This window comes from Mustela nigripes, chromosome 4, assembly GCF_022355385.1.
Source record: "Mustela nigripes isolate SB6536 chromosome 4, MUSNIG.SB6536, whole genome shotgun sequence".
NCBI classification, from domain to species: domain Eukaryota; kingdom Metazoa; phylum Chordata; class Mammalia; order Carnivora; family Mustelidae; genus Mustela; species Mustela nigripes.
Window position 1 is genome coordinate 157,471,414 of NC_081560.1, and position 23,119 is coordinate 157,494,532.

Consider the following 23,119-nt stretch of genomic DNA (forward strand, 5'->3'; position numbering starts at 1 on the left):
AAGGAAGAACACAGGTAATAAAACTTCTTCCTAAGATAAGTGTAAAGGTAGAGGAAGTTACCTGAGTTGAAGCTGTTCAATGGCAAAGAACATTGGTTTGTGTTTTTTGAGTATTAAAATAAATATTTCTTTTTAAAAAATTGTGACAGAGGAGAAAAACAGACTAGAGAATTAAATATCTGGGTTTTCCATAGAAGGAAGCAGTATTCTTTCCATATAACTGTAGTAGGAACTCTGCAATTTACAGTGCTGTTAAGTGTGCTAGCTCCAATTCCCTATTCATATCTAACAGAAAGGAGTGAATCTAGGAAAAAGAAGAACAAACCTTTTCTGTTTATATTATATAGAGTAATGAAGTTATATCTTTCTACTTGTTAAATTTTGCTGATTTATCATTAGTAGAGAAGGGCAGAATCCATCTGTATGCTCTCACCCTTCTATGATCAGCTTAACATTCATCTGAGGTGTAAGGCTAGTCTGTTCACCATTAAGATTAATCCTGGTATTCCATGCAGCAGGCATTTATTAATGAGATATATCATGCTTTTGTGATTATAATGCCTGAGGTAAGCCAGGAAGCTGAAGTGGGAAATACCTACCAAAGGATGGTACCTAGAACAAATTAGGATCACTTAACCCAGTGAGTAAAAAGTATGTATCTAGGGGTGCCAGGTTGACTCAGTTAGTTGAGTATGTGACTCTTGATTGGGGTCATGAGTTCAAGCCCCACATTGGGCATAGAGCTTACTTGAAAAAAACAAAAACAAAAAAAAGCATATGTACCTAAACCTAGCCCAGAGCTACCAAATTGGGAAGGGACTGGTGATCACGTGTGGTGTCATTTCTCCAATGTCAGGGGAATTTAAAGGTACCTATTTTGTGCACCCTGATACCTTAAGAGAAAAGAAACAGAGGAGAAGTGATGTACCTTTTTGTTTAAAGAGTTTCAGTACCTTAGATTGGATTTAGATTAATTTTTTATTGAGGATGTTTTGACAATAATGTTTGAGGAGCTATTGGAGATATTCTTGGATTTGTCATTTAGAATATTAAGAACCTCTGAGTATGGGCTGTAGTAGTTATATTTTAAACAGTAGATCCCCTAATATTCTGATTGTCTTAAACTTTTTGTTTTTAGTTGGTACAGCATTTGACCCATCTTTATACGTGCCTTCAGTATCCCAGCACTGCAGTGAGGCACATGGCTGCTCGTTGTGTAGGCGTCATGAGCAAAATAGCTACCATGGAAACAATGAATATTTTTTTGGAGAAGGTTCTTCCATGGCTAGGAGCAATTGACGATAATATCAAACAAGAGGGTGCAATTGAAGCACTTGCATGTATCCTTTTTTATTTTTAAAACTTTAGAAATTGTATTCATTTTACGTAAGGTTGGCTCTAGTAAAATTCATTAATTCATTTAAATGTTCATAAATAACCTGTCTTGTTCCAAAAAGAAAAATACTCTATTTTATTTTGAAGTATCTTTATATTACATTATAAATACATTGCAAATATATTTACATTTTATTTTGAAAATTTTCGCAGAGTTTGAAGAATTACTATTTTAAGAGTTCTTTTTTAATAGGCAAAAATAATTTCAGGTACTTTATAAAATATATTTCTAGTAACTCATCTATTGGTTTATAATCAGTGTTGTATTAGTACTAATCAGACACTGTGTATGTAGTCTGTATTTTATAAACATAGTATGTTTTCAAAGTTCATTATATGGGTGGAAAATGACTAACTATACTAAATAACTAGAAATACACAGACAAGCTTTTTGCTGTGGGTACAGCATCCATTGGCATTCTTTAACTCGAAGTTACCGAAAGAAATGTGGATGGAGAGCAAATCAGTAGAAACTCTGATTCAGAAATGCTGAAGAGTGCAGGAGTACTAAACTTATTGGGCCCTGCTGTGTCCAGTTTATGACTGTCAGGATTTTGGTTGGAAATTTGGAATTAATCTTTGAGTGGCATTGAATTGTGCTCCCTTGCTTGCAGTGTTACTCGTTTTATTTTGGTATTGGAATTCTAGCAACGTATGAGAATTTCTCTATGAGAAAAACCTAATTAAAACTTCCTCCAGCCTCTTTCAGGTGAAAAGCCTGATTTTATAGTCTTTATCAAGAGAAAGTTACATAATACTTACAAAGGAGAACAGTGTACAAATGCAGTTATAATTGAATCATAGATCTCAAGGGATAGTCTGTTCCCTTGTGATGTAGATGAGAAAATGGAGAACCATTTTAGAAGTTAAAATCTTGATATATTTTAATATATCAAAATATATATTTTGTTTGTGAAAACATTAACCTCAGAAGTTTGGAAATTTCCTTAATAACTTACTCAGGTGTAATGGAACAACTGGATGTTGGTATTGTTCCATATATTGTCCTTTTAGTTGTGCCTGTGTTGGGAAGAATGAGTGATCAGACAGACAGTGTAAGATTCATGGCTACACAGTGCTTTGCAACACTAATTAGACTCATGCCACTTGAGGTAAGTTGAAATACTTGGTTTATAGACTTAATGTTTTCTATAATTTCTTCTGTAATTGTAATTTTTTAAAAACAATGTCAGGTTAAAAACATTGTGAATATATGCTTTTATTTATTTTGAGCCGATGTCTAGAAATGGAATAACTGGATCATATGATGTTGAACTTTTTGAGAAATTGCCAAACTGTTTTCCATACTGTACCATTTTTGATTCCTACTTCAAAGTATAAGCATAAGTTGGAAAACCTCTATTAAAAAAAAGTTTGCCTATGCCTGCTGAACTTGAAGATTCCCATCCCAATAACCCAGCAAATTCATCCTAGATATATGGCCTAGGGAAATTCATATACATGTAACAAGACCTATCTTTAAGAACATTTATTATAGCATTATTTATTGTAGTCTAAAACCACTTAAATATTCATTATCGGTGGAGTAGATATGTTTAATTGGATGACAATGGTGATGATACTATAATAGAATGAAAATAGAAAAAACAATATTAATCTTTAACATAAGATTCTGTTTTTATGATGTTCAAAAATAGATAAAGGTACATGGGATGCATACTTATGGGGTAAAGGCATAAAGAAAAGTAAGAAACAGGTTGCCGTGAAAGTCAATAAAGTGATTACCTCTTGGGGAAAGGAGAGTGGGTTGTCACTGAGAAGGAGCGTATGGGATCTTCTAGGATTATGGCAGGGCTATTTTTATTGACATGGTAATGGTTATAAAGTTGTTTGTTTTATAAAACTACATTTATTTATTCCTCTGTATGGCTTATTCCACAATAAAAAGTATTAAAATAACTACTATGACAAAAAGAAATACTAGACTATGAGTGCCTAGGGTGGCTCAGTCAGTTAAGTGTCTGCCTTCGGCTCAGGCCACGATCCCAGAGTACTGGGATTGAGCCCCGCATCAGGCTCCTTGCTCAACAGGGAGTCTGCTTCTCCCCCTGCCCTGCACCCTGCTTGTTCTCTCTCTCTCTTTCTCTTTTTCAAGTAAATAAATAAATACTTTAAAAAAAAGTACTAGGGACGCCTGGGTGGCTCAGTTGGTTAAGTGGCTGCCTTCGGCTCAGGTCATGATCCCAGTGTCCTGGGATCAAGTCCCACATCGGGCTCCTTGCTCGGCAGGGAGCCTGCTTCTCCCTCTGCCTCTAGCCTGCCACTCTGTCTGCCTGTGCTTGCACTCTGTATCTCTCTCTCTCTAACAAATAAATAAAAATCTTTAAAAAAAAAAAAAGTACTAGATTAATCTATTGAAAGACACAAGTCATTTCCAGAATAGTTTCCATCTTCTGCTTCCAAGGTGTTACTTGTATTTTTAAATTCTTTGTCCTTGCATCCTCCTCTATTTGTAAACTAAATTGTTAGTTCCCTTTGGCCCTTTGTCACTTTGGAATCAATGAGTGATAGGAAACCACCATGTGTTCTTTGAGCAGTAGAGTAGATGCCGAAAATGGTGTTTTAGGAAAATTAATCCTAACAGCTGAAAGCAGTTTAATAGTTATTAGGAAAATCAGTTTAATGGCTGTTTATGGATTAGAATGGAAATACCCCCAAACAGTGCCCAGTCCACTGTGAGGTGCTAAAGTCTTTTTTAGAATTTATTTTTAAGTAATCTCCACACCGAACCTGGGGCTTAAACTTATCACACTGAGATCAAGAGTTGCACATTCTTTCACCTGAGCCAGTTGGGCATAGGAGTCTTTTTTTCTTTTCTTTTTTTTAAAGGCAGGGGGGACTAACAATATTTGGTAGCAGATTGGCAAAGTAAAGAGACTTTGACCTTTAGAGATTGAGAAAAGATTAGTAAAATTCTCTTTGATGTCAGAATTAAAAGAATGTGATCTATGTTTTACTTTTGACCATGACCAAAACACAGGGACCAGGGCACCTGACAGGCTCAGTTGGTGGAACATGCCGCTCTTGATCTTAGAGTTGTAAGTTCAAGTCCCATGTTGGGTGTACAGATTACTTAAAGATAAGATCTGCAAAAGAAAATAGAAAAACCAAATTTATCTTCCTATCTTAACTAGAAGACTAAACAAAATGAATTAAAAAGTGGTTTTCAGGTATTAAACAATAGGCAACAGAGGACAGTGATTCATGAGAGAAGAGAAACAAATGAAGTCGGGCGCCTGGGTGGCTCAGTTGTTAAGTGTCTGCCTTTGGCTCAGGTCATGATCCCAGAGTCCTGGGATCGAGCCCCACATTGGGCTTCCTGCTGGGCGGGGAGCCTCTTCTCCCTCTCCCACTCCCATTGCTTGTGTTCCTTCTCTCTCTGTGTCTCTCTCTCTGTCAAATTAATGAATTAAATCTTAAAAAAAAAAACAAAAAAAACCAAATGAAGTGTCCTAGCTTGCTGCCTGAAGTGAGTTTCCAAGCCCTAGGATAGGGAAGTGAAACCTAAACAGAGCCTCAAAAGTATTACCAAGTTGAATGGCTAAGAGTTCAGAGTGTAGGTAGGACAAGATGGTTAGAATTTGAAAGGCCGAGTACCCAAGAGTAGTACCTACATGGAGAAGAAGCTCCAAAAGTCCACACTAAGGTTCAGTACTCATCTGGGCATATTTATGTTTGAGACTAGAAGAAAAGGATGTTTGAAAGGCATAGGTGGAACAATTCCCAGAGCTCACAAAGGGCTAGGAATAGTTTGTGTTTCCATCAGGCTGAATCAGAAGACCTTCCACCATTTAGAGCATTAACGACGGTCTTTAGAAGTGTATTTCCTGTGTAATGGGATCAAATGAGCCCTTCGCAAAATGCTTATTTGGACCTACCTTAACAAAGCTTTAAAATAAACCTCAAAAGGAGGATTTAAATGATTTCGAGTAACTTAAACTGTATCCTAGAAAATAACTCCAATATTAAAACCAAAAATATCCAGCACCCAAGAACATAAATGATGTTTGGCACCCACCACAAAATGACCAAGTATGAAAATATATCCAATAACCATCAGAAAGGTCAGTCAATAGAAACAAACCCTGAAATGACCCAGAGAATAGAAATAGTAGACAAGGACATTAAAATATACCCCATGTGTTCAAGAAGTAGAGGAAAGCATGAATGTAATGAAGAAAGTAAAAGGTAAAAGGACAAACCAAATTGAACTTCTTTTTTTTCTTTTTTAAGATTTTATTTACTTATTTTACAGACAGATCACAAGTAGGCAGAGAGGCAGGTGGGGCAGTGGGTGGGGGAAGCAGGCTCCTCACTGAGCAGAGAGCCCAATGTGGGGCTCGATTCCAGGACCCTGGGATTATGACCTGAGCCGAAGGCAGAGGCTTTAACTTACTGAGCCACCCAGGTGCCCCCAAATTGAACTATTTAATGAAAAAATGTAATTATAAATAAAAACACTGGATGGGATGGATAGCAGATTAGATACTGCAAAAGAAAAGATTACTGAGTTTGAAGATGTAGCAGTAGGAACAAGAATATCATGCAGGTATATTTCTGTTCCACTGTATCTTGATTTCCTCTCTTACATCTTCATAGGAAGAATGTGTACTTTTCTGAAATACACACTGAGAAGGGTTCAGGGAATATCAGCCAGTGATTTTGACAAAAGCTTTAATTCCCTGCACTATTAATAACTGTTGCTGATTTTACAGGAATTGGAACGAGGATGATACTCACAAGAACGATTCCTGGCACTGAGTAGCATTTATGACTCTTGGGCTTAGGGTTTCGTTGTTAGGAAATTGACCTCGTTATACAGCCTTATAGCTGGTTGTCACCTATTAAAAAAATTCCCTGAAGACAGATGTTTGAAAATTTTGTTACTTCTTTAAGAAGCACTGTGCTCATTTTGATGATTATCATTATGCTATTGCTATTAGATGTGCAAAAGTGTTAGTTTCTATCTTACTACATAGAGTTGTTAATTCCAAAACCTTTGAAAAATATAAGGAAGCTATTTTTAAGACTCAGTGTACATACTTTTTTTCTCTGATACTATTTCTCATATTATATGGAATAAATATTTTAATTGACTTTAATTGAATTGTTTCCAGAATTGTACATTTCTTTCTCCACCCCCCCGCCCCCCAGGATTTTGCATTTCTTAACTTTAGAGACACCACAGGGCAGTAGTTCTCAAACTTTTTTTTCTGAGGATCTCATTACATTTTTAAAATCAAAGACCCCAAAGAGCTTTTATTGTATTTTCTGTAATAGAAATTAAAACTGAGAAATGTAAAAAGGATTTATTAGTTCATTTAATAAACCCATTAGATGTTACCATCGGTAGCATTTTTAAATGAAAAATAACTTTTTTCTAAAATGAAAATAAGTGAGAAGAGTGAAATTGTTTGATATGTTTGCCCTAATAATAGATAACTTGATTCTTGTATTTGAGCATTCACTCTGTTGCAAAAATGCTTCTTGGGTTGAGGGTATATGAAAAAAGTCAAGCCTCAGAGATGGTAGTTGAAAAAGTGAGCAGTATTTTGACAGCCTTTTCAAATAATTGTGGATGTTCTTTTATCTGATAGCATACCAAAACTCAAAAGGAGAAAGCTTATTAAATTTATGTGCAGTGTGGAATCTAAAATCCTATCAATGACTATAAAATCTATGTTAAAATTTATTGGTTTATCTTAGACTTTTCAGTAGCTCTTTTACCCATACATGATTTTTTAAACATAAGCATTGGTCATTTGGAAAACAGTAGTTCACTGAGTTATGTAAATCTTTTAAAGTTGGTATATTTCATCCTAAAATAGCAAAAAATCCGATTCATAATATCACCAACAGAAATTCTTTTTTAAGTATTGGGAAGCTTAGGGGCGCCTGGGTGGCTCAGTGGGTTAAAGCCTCTGCCTTCGGCTCAGGTCATGATCTCAGGGTCCTGGGATCAAGCCCCGCATCGGGCTCTCTGCTCCTCGGAGAGCCTGCTTCCTCCTCTCTCTCTCTCTGCCTGCCTCTCTGCCTACTTGTAGTCTCTGTCTGTCAAATAAATAAATAAGTATTGGGAAGCTTATACATAAGTTCAGGTTCACAATGCTGTTTCTTTTGGAAGATTGCATTTTATGACTAACAACAAGCTACGTTGTTTTCCTTGAAGTGACAGATTCATTTTTGAGAAAATGTTGGCCCAGTAGCCAAGTCAGAATAATTATAGTTTGTCAGTCCATTCAAGTAAAATTCTGTTCAATGAAAAATGGCTCAGTCAGATCACTATTTAAACAGTCTCACAAGTGTTTTTCCTCATCATATTGTATTTTGATAAACAGCAAAAGTGCTTTATAGGAACTTCACATTTTGTTGCACAGAATGTTAAGATGGGCATTCAAGGGTTGAGGTCTAATAAAATTATTTTTACTACTTTAAGGACACTCTCAAGTGAAACTGGCTTTAAAAAAAAAAAATGCTGGTGCATGGCTGTAACACAGTGCCTTGATTCATTCTGAGACATAAGCAGTTTTGCCCACCATTACTTTTGTGGCATCAGTGTAAATGTCAACACAGTGAAAAAAGCAAACAATGTCTTCCATTTATTTCTTTTATTATGAAATAGTTTTGACCTCAGTGACCCTTTGAAAAAGTCTTGGGGATCCTGAGGGGTCGGCAGAATACATTTTGAGAACTGATACCCTTGGGGCATCATAACACTAAAATTGAGAAGCTCTAGTATCAGCATTGTATTTATTTATTTATTTATTTATTTATTTTTTTAAGATTTTTTATTTATTTATTTGACAGAGAGAGATCACAAGCAGGCAGAGAGGCAGGCAGAGAGAGAGAGGAGGAAGCAGGCTCCCTGCCGAGCAGAGAGCCCGATGCGGGACTCAATCCCAGGACCCTGAGATCATGACCTGAACCGAAGGCAGCGGCTTAATCCACTGAGCCACCCAGGCGCCCTCAGCATTGTATTTAAAATAAGTTATAGGATTCTATCTGCCTGTTTATCAAGTAATGCCTGGTGTGGGAAAAAAGTTGTAACTGTTCTTTAAAAATACCTCAGATGTGTTTATTTAGTAGTCCCATAACACTTTTATTTTTTAAGATTTTATTTATTTATTTGACAGAGATCACAAGTAGGCAGAGAGAGAGAGGGAGAAGCAGGCTCCCTGCTAAGTAGAGACCCTGAGATCATGACCTTAGCTGAAGGCAGAGGCTTATTAACCCACTGAGCCACCCAGTCGCCCCCCCATGGCACTTTTAATACCCGTCAAATTTAAACTCTATTGTCCAGTCTTTAAAAGTATTTATTATTTATTATTGGGGCACACTTCCTCCGCACCCCCATGTGCTCTCTCACATGTTCTCTCAAATAAAATCTTTTAAAAATATTTACTTCTTGTTATTGCTATTTTTGAATCATTTTTTTCTCTACATTTATATTTTAGTAAGATTTGAAATTATCCATAATTTTGAGTATGAAAAAATTAACTTTGGTAAATAGTTTTAATACTCTTTAAAAAAATCACTTCAGGCAGGCATTCCAGACCCTCCAAATATGTCAGAAGAACTAATCCAATTGAAAGCCAAGGAGCGACACTTTTTGGAGCAATTATTAGATGGGAAAAAATTAGAAAATTACAAAATACCAGTACCAATCAATGCTGAACTCAGAAAATATCAGCAGGTAAAGTTTTATTCTTATAAATAGTGATTATCCCTTTCAATGTATTTTGAAGTTTATAAAATTAACTTAGTAAAAGGCTGTATTTAGTGTCTTATACCCATTTATTATTTCTCTTTTGCCTATAAAAATAAAGATTTTTGGTTTGTACGTACATGTTTTACAAGAAAAAAATTTTTATGTTCTGTTCATATCTCTAATTTTCCTCTTTCTCCCAACCTTTCAGGATGGTGTGAACTGGTTAGCATTTCTTAATAAGTATAAACTTCATGGAATTCTGTGTGATGACATGGGCTTAGGAAAAACTTTACAGTCCATCTGCATTCTTGCAGGAGATCACTGTCACAGGTAATTTAAAATACTGTTTTTTAAAAGGAGCTTTCAGATGCTAAGAAATGTAAATAAGCCAGTTAATTCGTTATGTTCTATTGTTGTAAAGGGCCCAGGAATATGCAAGATCAAAATTGGCAGAATGTATGCCACTTCCTTCCTTGGTGGTTTGTCCACCAACATTAACAGGTCACTGGGTGGATGAAGTAGGTAAATTTTGCTCCAAAGAATATCTCAATCCATTACACTATACTGGACCTCCTACTGAAAGAATAAGGTAAGAACTGTACAACAAAAAATGTTTAATCTTTTGCTTGAGAACTTTAGGATAAAATTTATTAAAAATTCTAGTTTTTTTAGTTGTCAGATACTTTCTTAATTTAAGAAAGATGAATATACATTATAAAATCAGTGAGACTCATCAAAGTTTAAGGACTTCAACCATTGTTAACAGTCATTTGGGCTTTTTTTTTTTTTTTCTTTTTTTTTTTAAATTAAATCAGGCTCCCTGAGGAGCGGAGAGCCCGATGCGGGGCTCGAACCCAGAACCCTGGGATCATGACCTGAGCCAAAGGCAGAGGCTTTAACCCACTGAGCCACCCAGGCGCCCCTCATTTGGGCTTTTTAAGTATTTGACCTAGGAACTCTGCCCTTCTTGGGAGCCTTGTGATCATAGCATAGCTTTCTCTAAGAGCTCCCTAATCCCCAAAATGCTTTGCTTCATAGTGACTGCTCTGGCTGCCTTGATACCATAGCATTGCTAGAGTTCTGTTAGCTTTACCCTTTCTCTCTTAAACTAGTAAGTACATCCTTTATGTTCCTAAATACAAATTTTGAAGAACAGAATTTCATTGATTTCAGTTCATCTTTTAAAGCATGGAGAATCATAGGTTGCTGATTAGTCCATAGATTTGCTGTGTTTCTGTATCTGTAAGAGCATTTATTAGCCAGGCATTATTCTTAGTAGTTTCAAATTTATGTAAAATTATGTATTATGTATTTGCACAATCACCATATGAGGTATGGTTATTATTTTTGTTCCCAGTTTACAGATAAAAGTCTAAAAAAGACATGGGGCCTGGGTCCAAGGTCTTACAACTAATTTAATGGGCAGAGTGAGGATTTGAACACAGGCAAGTCATCAGCTTGCACTTTTAAAAGAATTTACTGTAGTATCTGTCAGAACTTATTAATTTAAAAGTATAGAAGCTCAAACTAGCTTAAACAAATAAATTCATTAATTCACTAAACTGAGAATTTCAGGGGTGAATTATTGCTTCAGGCACATCTAGATTGCTCTCATTTTGTCTTCCCCCCCATTCACAGCTTGTTTTATTGGTCTCTGCTGTTGGTGGATAAGATGATCATACTTAGGGGCGCCTGGGTGGCTCAGTAGGTTGAGCGTCTGACTCTTAATCTCATCTCAGGTCTTGATCTTCAGGTTGTGAGTTCAAGCCCTGTGTTGGGCTCCGTGCCAGGCATGGAGCCTACTATTTAAAAAAAACAAAAAAACAACCATAGATAGTCTTAGACCCACATTCTTCTGGCTTGGCAGCTATAGTAAACAGAAATCTTCTCTCTCCCATCATGATTATATCAATACTGGAAATGACTGACAGGCCTTGTTTGGGTCATGCTCCCAAACCAGTCTTTGTGGTCAGGGGATAAAATATTGTGAATGGCTCAACCTGATTTAGTGCTTTATCTCTTTGGTGATTATGGGCACACGTGGCTTCCCCTCATCCCGCAGCACAACGTGGAGTTTGGAAGGAATAGTGCCTTTAAGGAAGAGATGTTAGCAAATAAAGTGTCCACCACGGTTTGAATCAGGTACCAGTCTCTTTTCTAGCTAGACTGAGTTAGGCTAACAGGACCAAGTCAAAAGAAGAATGGTCTTCAAGTGACAAGGTCATGGATGTAGAACAAGCACAAAGGAATGTTGGGCTCAGTAGGCATATTGAAAACACCCTATAAGATGGTAGCAATAGCATCCACTTCAAAGTTATATTATGGACTTTGCAGGTTCCTTGCTTCCGATTAATTTATTTCTTTTTAAATACAGGTTACAGCATCAAGTAAAAAAACACAATCTGATAGTGGCTTCATATGATGTTGTGAGGAATGACATAGATTTCTTTAGGTAAGAATTAAAATTTTTTTGTTTAGAAAAACAATATCAAATTTGAAGAGAGTTAATATTTTCCTGCCTGAAAGTCTCTTCGTATAGTTCTTGCCATATACTAAAACACACTATATGTTTTTGCTTATTCTCCCTTAGAAATATTAAATTTAACTACTGTATTCTTGATGAAGGCCATGTCATCAAAAATGGAAAAACAAAATTGTCAAAAGCAGTAAAACAGCTGACTGCTAATTATAGGATTATTCTTTCTGGAACACCAATCCAGGTAGTTATTTATTGTGCTGTCTCTGTATGTATTTGCCATGTGGAAAGAAGGCTTGATTTGACATTTGGCAGTGAATTAAAGAAGTATTTTCTTTCTCTTTTCATTTTTTTTTTTTTAAGTTTATAGGAATGATAGTTTCCAGTAATTGCATTTTGTAATGGTTCATTTGGTATGTAACAGTATCTGAGCAAACTGGGTTTTAAAAGCAATATGAAGGGTTGCCTTGGTGGCTCAGTTGGTTAAGTATCCGACTCCTGCTGTCCACTTAGGTCATGACCTCAGGGTCATGATGCTTGTGCACATTCACTCTCTTTCTCTCAAATCTTAAGATTTTATTTATTCGAGGGGCGCCTCAATGGCCCAGTCTTTGAGTGTCTGCCTTCAGCTCAGGTCGTGGTCCCAGGGTCCTGAGATCGAGCCCCGCGTCGGGCTTCAGCTCCTGCTTGGTGGGAAGCCTGCTTCTCCCTCTCCATCTCCCTGCCCTGGTTGTGTCTTCCCCACCCCACTCTCTCTCTGTTAATAAATAAAATCTTAAAAGATTTCCTTATTCAAGAGAGAGAGCACAAGCAGGAGGAGGGGCAGAGGGAGAAGCAGACACCACACTAAAGGTACCACATGGTACCTTAGGATCCACACATATTGGGAATGCATCTAAAATGGAAAAGTGCTGATTTTTTTTCCTTCCTTTTTTTAAAATGAAACTTCAGCAGTAGAATTGGAAGGAAACTGTGCCTGTTTCATGGCCCTTGAGTACTGGATAGACTTGACCTATAACAAAATTCTTCTAGGTTTTCCTTAAATTGTGATGTCAGCCAAGTTCTTTAAATCTTGCTGTTAACTTTAGTGTCAAAGATAAAAGATTCAGAAACATTCATCTTTCTGCTCTTCTCTTTATTACCTGATATATGCCACCAGCAGAATTTAAACACCATGGACCAAGGCTTATTTTGGTGGAAGAGGCTTGAAAATTCCACCCAGTAGAATAGAATATTTTCACCAAGGATACTGATGTGAATTTTACATATTAAAATACAGACTTACACAATATATATAAAAATGTGATTGATTACCCCTCATCTATGTCATCATAAATGGGCTTTCATTAATATTCCATTTTTCAAGTGTAAGGAAATAATCCCAGTACAAAAGATAACTGACAGGGCGCCTGGGTGGCTCAGTGGTTAAATCCTCTGCCTTTGGCTCAGGTCAGGATCTCAGGGTCCTGGGATCGAGCCCTGCATTGGGCTCTCTGCTCAGCGGGGAACCTGCTTCCTCCTCTCTCTCTGCCTGCCTCTCTGCCTACTTGTGATCTCTGCCTGTCAAATAAATAAATAAAATCTTTAAAAAAAAAAAAGAAAACTGACATTCCTTTCTTATATTCAGAACAACGTTTTGGAGCTGTGGTCATTATTTGACTTCCTCATGCCAGGATTTTTGGGGACTGAACGCCAGTTTGCTGCTCGATATGGTAAACCTATATTAGCAAGTAGGGATGCTCGAAGCTCTAGTCGCGAACAAGAAGCAGGTATGAAAAAGATATAATTCTATACCACGCAAGTGACTTTATCTTATTCCTAACTCTTTTGAAGCCGTTTTCTCTTACTGTTAAAAGGTGTTCTTGCGATGGATGCACTGCACCGCCAAGTCCTGCCTTTTCTTTTGAGAAGAATGAAAGAAGATGTTTTGCAGGATCTTCCACCCAAAATTATTCAAGACTACTACTGTACTCTCAGTCCTCTCCAGGTTAGAAATCTGGTGATTGTGGTTGGTGGTGGTATGTTTATTAGGAGAATGCTTTGAATAAGCCATGCAAGTATTGAAATAAAGGGGATTAGACTTTGGTTTTATCACTCAAATTGAGCTTCTACTTTCATAGACTTTAGGAAGATTCTGTTCCAAACATGTAGAGATAGCACCTGAATGAATCTGTTTTGACATGTGGATATACATTTGAATATATGCATTTTGAATATGGCATCAAAATAAAAGCCAGTATCGTAGTTGCTTTCTTACATGTTGAATTAATTGGGAAAGTTGCAAGGTTCAATTGTTAAAGAAATGAGTGAATATTTATAAGGGCCAAAAATCTACTGTAATGTCATCATATTTTCACAACAGCATTATAGGAATTATCAGTCTCCATTTTTGCAAATAAGGAAAGGGGATCTCAGAAACATTAAGTAACTTGCTCAAGGTTATATAGCTAATAAATATCAGGGCTGAGTTTCATACCTGGGAAGTGGACCACATCCCTTTAAAAGTACTTCTGCATTGCCAGTAAATTTTTGGAATAAGACTTGGCTTTTGTACAGTTCTGATTTTATTTTAATTTATTAATTTATTTATTTATTTAAAGATTTTATTTATTCATTTGACAGATAGAGATCTCAAGTAGGCAGAGAGGCAGGCAGAGAGAGAGGTAGAAGCAGGCTTCCCGCTGAGCAGAGAGGCCGATGTGGGGCTCGATCCCAGAACCCCGAGATCATGACCTGAGCCGAAGGCAGAGGCTTTAACCCACTGAGCCACCCAGGCGCCCCTGTACAGTTCTGATTTTATACAGAGACCATTATCAAAGGAATTTATTTTTTTTTAAAGGAATTTTTTGTATGCCTTTCCTTGTGTAGTATTTTGTGAGGAGAAACTATCCCTTGTCTTAGTAAGATATGGCCATAGTCAGAATTTTCTGTTTTTTAACTTCAGGTTCTAGGTTAGTATGGCATCCATTTATCCATTTCAGTATTACGTGTTTAGTATAATAAAATGAATAAAAGATATACAGACACACTCAGAAACTTGGATTCTTTCCTATCTATACAACTGGAGTTTAGAGCTTAGCAGGACACTAATCTAGATGCTGAGATCTCTTATGACCATTTATATTACCTACCTCATTTGTCTCGCCTCCATTCCTCATCTGTAAAAATGGGATTGGTATTTCTTGAAAGGAATATTTTAGGAGCAATGAGATGAAGACTTTTTGAAGTAAGTACAATAAAGGAAAGGTGACGTATGAAAAAAATTCATGGTAGGGGCACTTGGTCTGCTCTTTCAGTAGAGCATGCAACTCTGGATCTCAGAGTTGTGCCCCACGTTGGGTGTAGAGATTACTTAAAAATAAAATCCTAAAAAAAAAAAAAAAAAATCCATGGTATGATGGTGGTATAAAACACATTTAAGTAGCCTGAAGAAGAGGGTAGTTGGAAGGGAAGTGACTTTTGGCTTTTCTGTTTCTTGGCACTTCCCTTTCATAGTGTTTTAGCATGTACAAGGCAGGAACCCAGACCCCAAGGTAATGTTTCAACGTTCATGAGTTCTCCTTTTAGGTAGCAGTAGTATTCTCTCCTTTTACCTTTTTAAAAAAGTTTTATTTATTTCAAAAGTAATCTCTGTACCCTGCCTGGGCCTCGAACTTACAATTCTGAGATCAGGAGTCACATGTTCAACTAACTGAGCCGGCCAGGTACCCCAGCAATAGTATTCATTTAAAACTTGGGTCTTAGGTGCCTCCTTAGCGCAGTAGGCAGCGCGTCATACAACTTGGGTCTTTCGGAATGTACTTACAGGGTACCACATACCTTAGAGAAAGTTTTCTCACTTGTAGGGGTTCAGGTTCTCTTTTATTGGTAATGTATTTATCTTCCTCAACAGAGTGGAAATACTGAATCTAGGACTGTTTGACTAGTTTTTAATATTTTAGCAGCCAAGCTTAAAGTGTTATACTTGTTTTCTAAATGTAATTTTAAAAAAAAAGATATTTTTATTTATTTGACAGACAGAGATCACAAGTAGGCAGAGAGGCAGGCAGAGAGAGAGAGGAGGAAGCAGGCTCCCTGCTGAGCAGAGAGCCCGATGCGGGGCTCTTTCCCAGGACTCTGGGATCATGACCTGAGCCAAAGGCAGAGGCTTAGCCCTCTGAGCCACCCAGGCACCCCTCTAAATGTAATTTTAAAGGAATTTGCCAAGATGCAGTGGGTAATTTGTAATCAGGAGTAAAGCATAGATATCATACTTTCTTTAATGAGGACTGGTCTGAATCACTGCTCTTATTGGCATTTGCTAGCCATGTTTTGAACAGTTGAAAATAAATATACTTACTGCTTTTGGGGGTACAATTTTACAGGTTCAGCTCTATGAGGATTTTGCTAAGTCTCGTGCCAAGTGTGATGTTGATGAAACAGTTTCTTCAGCTGCACTTTCCGAAGAAACTGAAAAACCAAAGCTTAAAGCTACAGGCCATGTATTCCAGGTATAGATTATAGTCTTTTTTAATTCTTAAAGAATCATGTTCTTCAGTACAGCAGTTTTTACATGGAATACTGAAGTATAGATTTATTTACATTTTTTCAATACTGTGTATACATTCTTGAAAATAAAAGTACTAATTTATTTTCATAATTAGAAATAAGTAATTTATTATTAAAATTATACAAAATGTTGGAACTGGAGGAGATTATGCTAAGTAAGTCAAGCAGAGAAAGTCAATTATCAGATAGTTTCAACTATTTGTGAAACAAGGAATAGCACGGAGGACATTAGGAGAAGGAAGGGGAAAATGAAGAGTGGGAAATCAGAAGGGGAGACAAATCATGAGAGACTATGGAGTTTGGGAAACAAACTGAAGGTTTTAGAGATGGAGGGGTGTGGGGAATGGGTTAGCCTGAGGGGGATGCATATTAAGGAGGGGGCACGTACTGAGTGGAACACTGGGTGTTACATGCAAGCAATGAATCATGGAACATTACATTAGAAACTAATGATGTACTGCATAGTGACTAACATTAAAAAATGAATAAATTATACAAAATGCAATATATTTTTGTATATCACATGAAAAGAGTTTTTAGAGACTCTTTTGCTTTACATTAAAAAAAATTGGAATGCCTGCTACAAGGCAGGAATTTCAGGGGTTAAAGCATTGGAAAAAACAAATTCCTTCCTTCATAGCATTGAAAAAGCAGTAAGTAAAATACATATTATGTAAGAGAAAATGAAGCAGCATATGTTATTATATAGTATAGGAGTTGTGGTTTTTAGTACAGGGATCAGGAATGGCTTCACTGAGACGGTGACATACAAGCAGAGATCTGGAAGATTGAGGCATGCAGATATGTGGGGGGAAGTGATTCCAGGCAAGGATACCCAGAGTACAGACGTCTTGAGATTATGTATGTCTTGTGTGCTCAGGGGAATAGCAAATGAAAAAGAGAAAGTGTCAATTCAGTCTTTCTGTCCCTTTTGAAATTTTCTACCAATATTGCTACCAATAAATTAAATACTGTAACCTTTTTAAAGATAAAAGACGGGAAGAGGTAGTTGTGAAGGCTAATACCTCTCCTATAGTTTCTATTATAGTGTCCAGAAGTCTCTTGAGCCTTGTCAGTCGAGCTAATTTAAGAAATATCAAGACCCAAATAATAAGCCAAGTAAAAGGCAAGAGAAAGAATGTAGCTGAATTAGAGAAAAGAAAGAAGGACCGTATAGGGTTCTGATTCTTAACCAATTGATATAACCACCTCGTTCCACCTTCCCCTCTCCCTGCTTTGCTGAATTAGAATACTGTGTAGGGGAGAGATTTGCAGATCTGTAAGGTCCTCAAGAAATTTCTGTACACACTGAAGTTTGAGAAACTCTTAGGAAATCTTTAGAAAATGTTGCCTTATTCCAAAAGCATTTGTAAGCATTATCAGGCACTTTGACTGGGAAAAGGGTCTTTTTGCCATGAGAAGCTCATTATCTAGTGAGGGAGACAGATGTAAACTGTAAAATTTATACAAGCTATAAATGCTCTCATATACTGCACAAGAAGCACTGATGAGGGCATCCCAGATGAGACATTTGAATTAATTTTTGTAGAATGAGTAGGAGTAGCAAGAATAGGAAAAAGGGCATTCTATGGATGGAATAGAATAGGAAAAGATACCGAGACATGACATTTGTGGCATGTATGGACTTGTATATACTTTTTCCCCCCTTGAAGGCATTACAGTACTTACGTAAACTGTGCAATCATCCAGCATTAGTCTTAACACCTCAACATCCAGAGTTCAAAAGTACTACTGAAAAACTGGCAGTTCAGAATTCTTCTCTTCATGACATCCAACATGCCCCTAAACTCTCAGCTTTGAAACAGGTAAGTAGGTCTCATGAGTGTTAGATGTGTGTTACATATTCTTGATTGTAACACTGTGTAAATTTGATTTTCCAAAAGATTACTGATGTGTTTACCATTTCTTTTATTTTTTAATTTGTACCATTTCTGTCTGGTTTAGCTTTTTTTAAAGGGCAAATAGATACAGTATAAGATATGCCATTTTAACCATGTTTAAGTGTACAATTCTATGTCATTAATTACATTTACAATGTTGGGCAGCTATTGCCACTATTTCCAAAATTTTGCTATCACCTAAACAGATACTGGGTACCCATTAAGCAATAATAACTTCCTGTTCTCCTTTCCTCCAACCCCTGGTGCCCTTTAGTCCACTCGATATCTGTATGAATTTACCTAAATACTTGCGCTAAATATACTTTAGTAAATACTTGCACTAAATACGTTACTATAAATACTTGCACTTTTGTGACTGGCTTATTTCGCTTCATTTTTCAAGGTTTATTTGTGTTTGTAGATGTATCAGTACTTCATTTTTGTGGCTGAATAATATTCCATTATTATTTATATATCACATTTTATTTATCTGGTCATATGTTGATGGACACTTGGGTAGTTTCCACCTTTTGGCTATTGTGAACGATACTGCAATGAACATGGGCTAATAAGTATCTGTTTAAACAGCCTCTCTTTTCAGTTCTTTTGGATGTAGACCAGGAATGGATTTGCTGGATCATAGAGAAATTCTATGTTTAACTTTTTCAGGGCCTCTCAGATTTTTCCACGGTGGTTGTACTATTTACATTCCCATCAGCAAATATGTTAGTGTTCCATTTTCTCCATATCCTAGCCAACACTCTTTTATTTATTGTAGCCATCCCAGTAGGTATGAAGTGCTATCTCATTGTTGAAAATGCCTTTTAAGTTCTTGGACCATTTTTAAATTGTATAGTCTGTCTTGAGTTTTAAGAGTTCTTTTATATTCTAGATATTAAACCCTTATCAGATACATGGTTTTGCAAATATGTTCTCCCATTCTGTAGATTATCCTTTCACTTTCTTCAATAATGTCTTCCATGGTTTCTGATGAGAAGTATTGAGATCCCTTTTACATGACGAATTCACCTTTTCTTGCTGCTTTCAGGACTTTCTCTGAATGGTTTGATTGTAATGTGCATCAGTGTGGAGCTCTGAGTTTTATCAGGAGCTGCCTACTCTGCCAGTTTGCTCATGTTGCTTTCTGGGTATATAGCTTTCAGAAACAGAATTTTTGAAAATTCTAAGATTTCAAAAGGTTAAACTTTTTTTTTTTTTACTTATTTATTTGATAGAGATCACAAGTAGGCAGAGGGGCAGGCAGAAAGAGAGGAGGAAGCAGACTCCCGCTAAGCAGAGAGCCCAACTCAGGGCTAGATCCCAGGACCCTGGGATCATGACCAAGGCAGAGGCTTTAACCCACTGAGCCACCCAGGCACCCCCAAAAGGTTAAACTTTTTAAAAGAACCAATTTCAAGCACGAAAATGTTAAGGCTAATACATTTAGTTCTACATTGTCTTAAAAATTAAGAGCTTAAGGGGGCGTCTGGGTGGCTCAGTGGGTTAAGCCTCTGCCTTCAGCTCAGGTCATGATTTCAGGATCCTGCGATTAAGCCCCGCATCAGGCTTTCAGCAGGAAGCCTGCTTTCCCCTCTCTCTTTCTGCCTGCCTCTCTGCCTACTTGTGATCTCTGTCAAATAAATAAATACAGTCTTTAAAAAAAAAAAATTTAAGAGCTTAGGGGTACCTAGATGGCTCAGTTGGTTAGGCAGCTGCCTTCAGCTCGGGTCATGATCCCAGGGTACTGGGATTGAGCGCCCCGCATCGGGCTCTCTTCTTGGCGGGAAGCCTGCTTCTCCCTCTCCCACTCCCTCTGCTTGTGTTCCATCTCTTGCTGTGTCTCTCTCTGTCAAATAAATCTTTAAAAAAAGAAATTAAGAGCTTACTATAAAATCTGGACTTTAGTAATTTAGTAATTGTTCTTTCTGTAGTCATTCTGGCCTAAATTTCATTGAAAATAACTAATGAAAGATTTTTTATTTCACATTGGTTAATATAGAAAATGTTAAATAATGACATATGACATCCAGGCATGTATCCTTATATTATTAAATATAAATATAAAAGGATGCATTTTCCATAAAAAGGAAGAATGACTTTTGTGTTTAGGTGGTTTATATATGGAATAGTTTTATTTGACTAAACTAAATTTGTATATGAAGTGTTCACAAATTTCTTAACATAGCTGATACATTTTTTAAAGATTTTATTTATTTGAGAGAGAGATCACGAGTGGGGAGCAGACTGCCCACTGAGTAGGGACCCCAACATGAGACTTGATCCCTGTACCCTGGGATCATGATCTGAGCTGAAGGCAGATGCTTAACTGAGCCATCCAGATCCCCAACATAGCTGATATATTAGATGAAGCTCTAAGATATACTTAGTCAAGGGATCCGCTAATTAGATTTCAAAAAAATGTTGAATTTCATCTACACTTTAATTATAGGCTTGAAATTATTTTTAGTTTATCCTTTTGCACATTATTTTTTTCCCCTGCAGTTATTACTTAAACTGATCTCTCTCTCTCTCTCTCTCTTTTTTTTTTTTTGGTGAGTAAAGTGACAGAGATTAAGATACTGAAAATGCTCTTAAGAGTGAGAAGGGTCTGGACAGCATTCTGATCTCTCACTTTAAAATGATTCTTGTCATTCTGAAGTGTCTGGAATTAAGATGCTTAGGAACTCTGCAGCTTACATATTATTTCTGGCCATACTTATGGAGGGCTTTTCTAGAACCTGACTTTTCTATTTTCCCAGTTCTTTTCAGCCATTTAGAGCAAAGTTTCTGCCTTAGGGGATAGAGAACTAGCTTGCTTTCTTGTTTGCTTTCATCTAAAATATGTCTATTCTCTGAATTAGGGGAGAAGTCATATTTACTTTTTAAAAATCTGGCACTAAGGGATGCCTGGGTGGCTCAGTGGGTTAAAGCCTCTGCCTTCGGCTCAGGTCATGATCCCGGGATTCTGGGATTGAGCCCCGCATCAGGCTCTCTGCTCAGTGGGGAGCCTGCCTCCTCCTCCCTCTCTCTCTGCCTGCCCTTCTGCCTGCTTGTGATCTCTGTCAAATAAATAAAAAATAAAATAAATCTGGCACTAGAAATACAGAAACATGTTTATAAGCAAGTAATAGTGCCAGAATTATCTAATATTGCCAGAATTTTAAAATTTCAGGATACTGGAAGGATAAACTGAAACTATAGGTGAAATTTAATGGAAATAAGCAAAGTCAGTTTTAAAAAACTTACAGATTCTGTCAGACTTGGCAAACATTTCATATAGTGTGAAGTTGCATTTGATTTGATGGTAGGTTCACTATAAACTTGTTGTATGAATTAGTTACTGGTAAGTAAAGCTCATGTGATCTTGGGCAGGATTAATAATAATATAATGGCCAAAATGAGGGCATCACAGTTTCACTGTCTTTTATATCTATCACACCAAATTTTGAGTATCATTTATGGTTCTGGGCCATAAATGAGGAACAGTTTGAAAAACCTGGGTTAATTAGCTGTACCGAAGTTAGGGCAAGATTAAATTGCTTTCTAGGAAGGCATCTGGCCTCTCCTACATTCCTATCAGGGGGCCTTGGTAACCATTTTCCTAGAGTCTAGTAATCAGCTCTTTAAGGCTGCAAACTAGATTTTGCAGAATACTTGGATTTCATCAAGCCTCTCAGAGCAAACTCAGGTTATAAGACATTATTGGGAAAACCAGAATATCAGTTCTGCTGCCAGACAAGAATATTTAGTCAAATGATATGTCCATATATCCAGTAAGATAGTGCTACACTGAAAGAAGGTATCAGGAAGATTGTATGGTAAATATGAAGTCTTAGATGGATGTTCTTAATATGAATGGTTATCTGTAGGGTTTGATATTGTTGCCTAAGATAATTGAATGTGCATGGCAGACATTCTGATAAATTACTATCTAGAGCTCCTCTTTTATACAAAGAAGCCATGTAGAATTTCCCATTGGTATCACATTCTTTATACTGGATACCGCCTAGTTATAGTCTTTTAAAACACCCCAGATTTTTAAAAACAAAGATCGTAATATGATTGCAGATTTAGAGGCATGGGATAGAGATAATTACATTCATCAGTTTTCCTTATTCCACCTGGAGGAGTTCCTTGGTGTAGTATGTAGTAGACTATGTACTTTATATCAAGGAGGGAGGGAAAGCTTAGGGCAAAAATTTACAATTTAAGGGCTATTAAGGTAGAAGAGAGAGAACATTTGTTTTTCCCCCAGCATCAAATTATGACAGTACATGTGAAATATTACTTAACAGGTGGGCTAATTAGAGACTCAATGCCCAAAGTTTTTATTGGCTCCGATCATGTAGATTCTCTCTGCCTAGTATATACCAAAACTCTAGGCTCCCAGAAAGCAAGCCAGTCTCAGCATAATCATATTGTTTGTACAACAGTTTAAGCACAGTAGGCCATCCTTATAAGGTAGGGAACAATAGAAAGACTCAAAAACCAAATTTCAAGACTTGTTTCAGCCAAGGACAGACCTTGCAAGCTGGACTTTCTAAGAAAAGCATTTCAGGTCTGCTGTGTTAACTTTTTTCTGCACAGTAAGTTTTACACTGAATTTGGAGTTTACCTGGTTGCCCTTTTGGTTATCTTGTCCAGCTGAGCTTTTGGTTTTCTGAGTAACTTTATAGAGTAGAAAGGAGAAAGCCTCCTGCATTGAGGTCTTACGTTTTGGGCAGAATTTACTATCTTAAGGTCCTAGGAATGAAGTAGAGTAAATACTGGGTACTTTAGTTTCCCAAACAGATATACACATGATTTTCTTGGATTTTGTTCACTTACTTGGATATTTTTTCATTTGTCATACCTGCTATATGCCAGGCACTAAACCATATGTAGCAGGAAATACAAAAGATCTATAGCAGCATGGTTCTTGCTGTTAAAGATACTGGTCACTAACTATATTGTAGTAAGCTCAGGAATCCAGATCTCACTAGATGCTTTTGGTTCTCTTTTCTGTAATTTTGATTTCTGCCAGATTTAGCTGCTACGTTATGTTTTCTTCATACTGTTCTATCATTTCTT

General features: G+C 36.9%; 1 protein-coding gene across 1 annotated transcript in view; it reads left to right on the plus strand.

Annotated features, from left to right (window-relative positions):
• The window catches only part of BTAF1 (B-TFIID TATA-box binding protein associated factor 1), a 98,465-nt gene that overhangs the window by 69,863 nt on the left and 5,483 nt on the right, over positions 1 to 23,119 (plus strand). Inside the window, exons 24-34 of the mRNA XM_059398128.1 lie at positions 1,139 to 1,340; positions 2,359 to 2,507; positions 8,957 to 9,109; positions 9,333 to 9,454; positions 9,546 to 9,713; positions 11,499 to 11,576; positions 11,715 to 11,844; positions 13,228 to 13,369; positions 13,457 to 13,587; positions 15,965 to 16,090; positions 17,822 to 17,974. Coding sequence (XP_059254111.1) covers positions 1,139 to 1,340; positions 2,359 to 2,507; positions 8,957 to 9,109; positions 9,333 to 9,454; positions 9,546 to 9,713; positions 11,499 to 11,576; positions 11,715 to 11,844; positions 13,228 to 13,369; positions 13,457 to 13,587; positions 15,965 to 16,090; positions 17,822 to 17,974 — 1,554 coding nt within the window. The remainder of the gene's footprint in view (positions 1 to 1,138; positions 1,341 to 2,358; positions 2,508 to 8,956; positions 9,110 to 9,332; positions 9,455 to 9,545; positions 9,714 to 11,498; positions 11,577 to 11,714; positions 11,845 to 13,227; positions 13,370 to 13,456; positions 13,588 to 15,964; positions 16,091 to 17,821; positions 17,975 to 23,119) is intronic.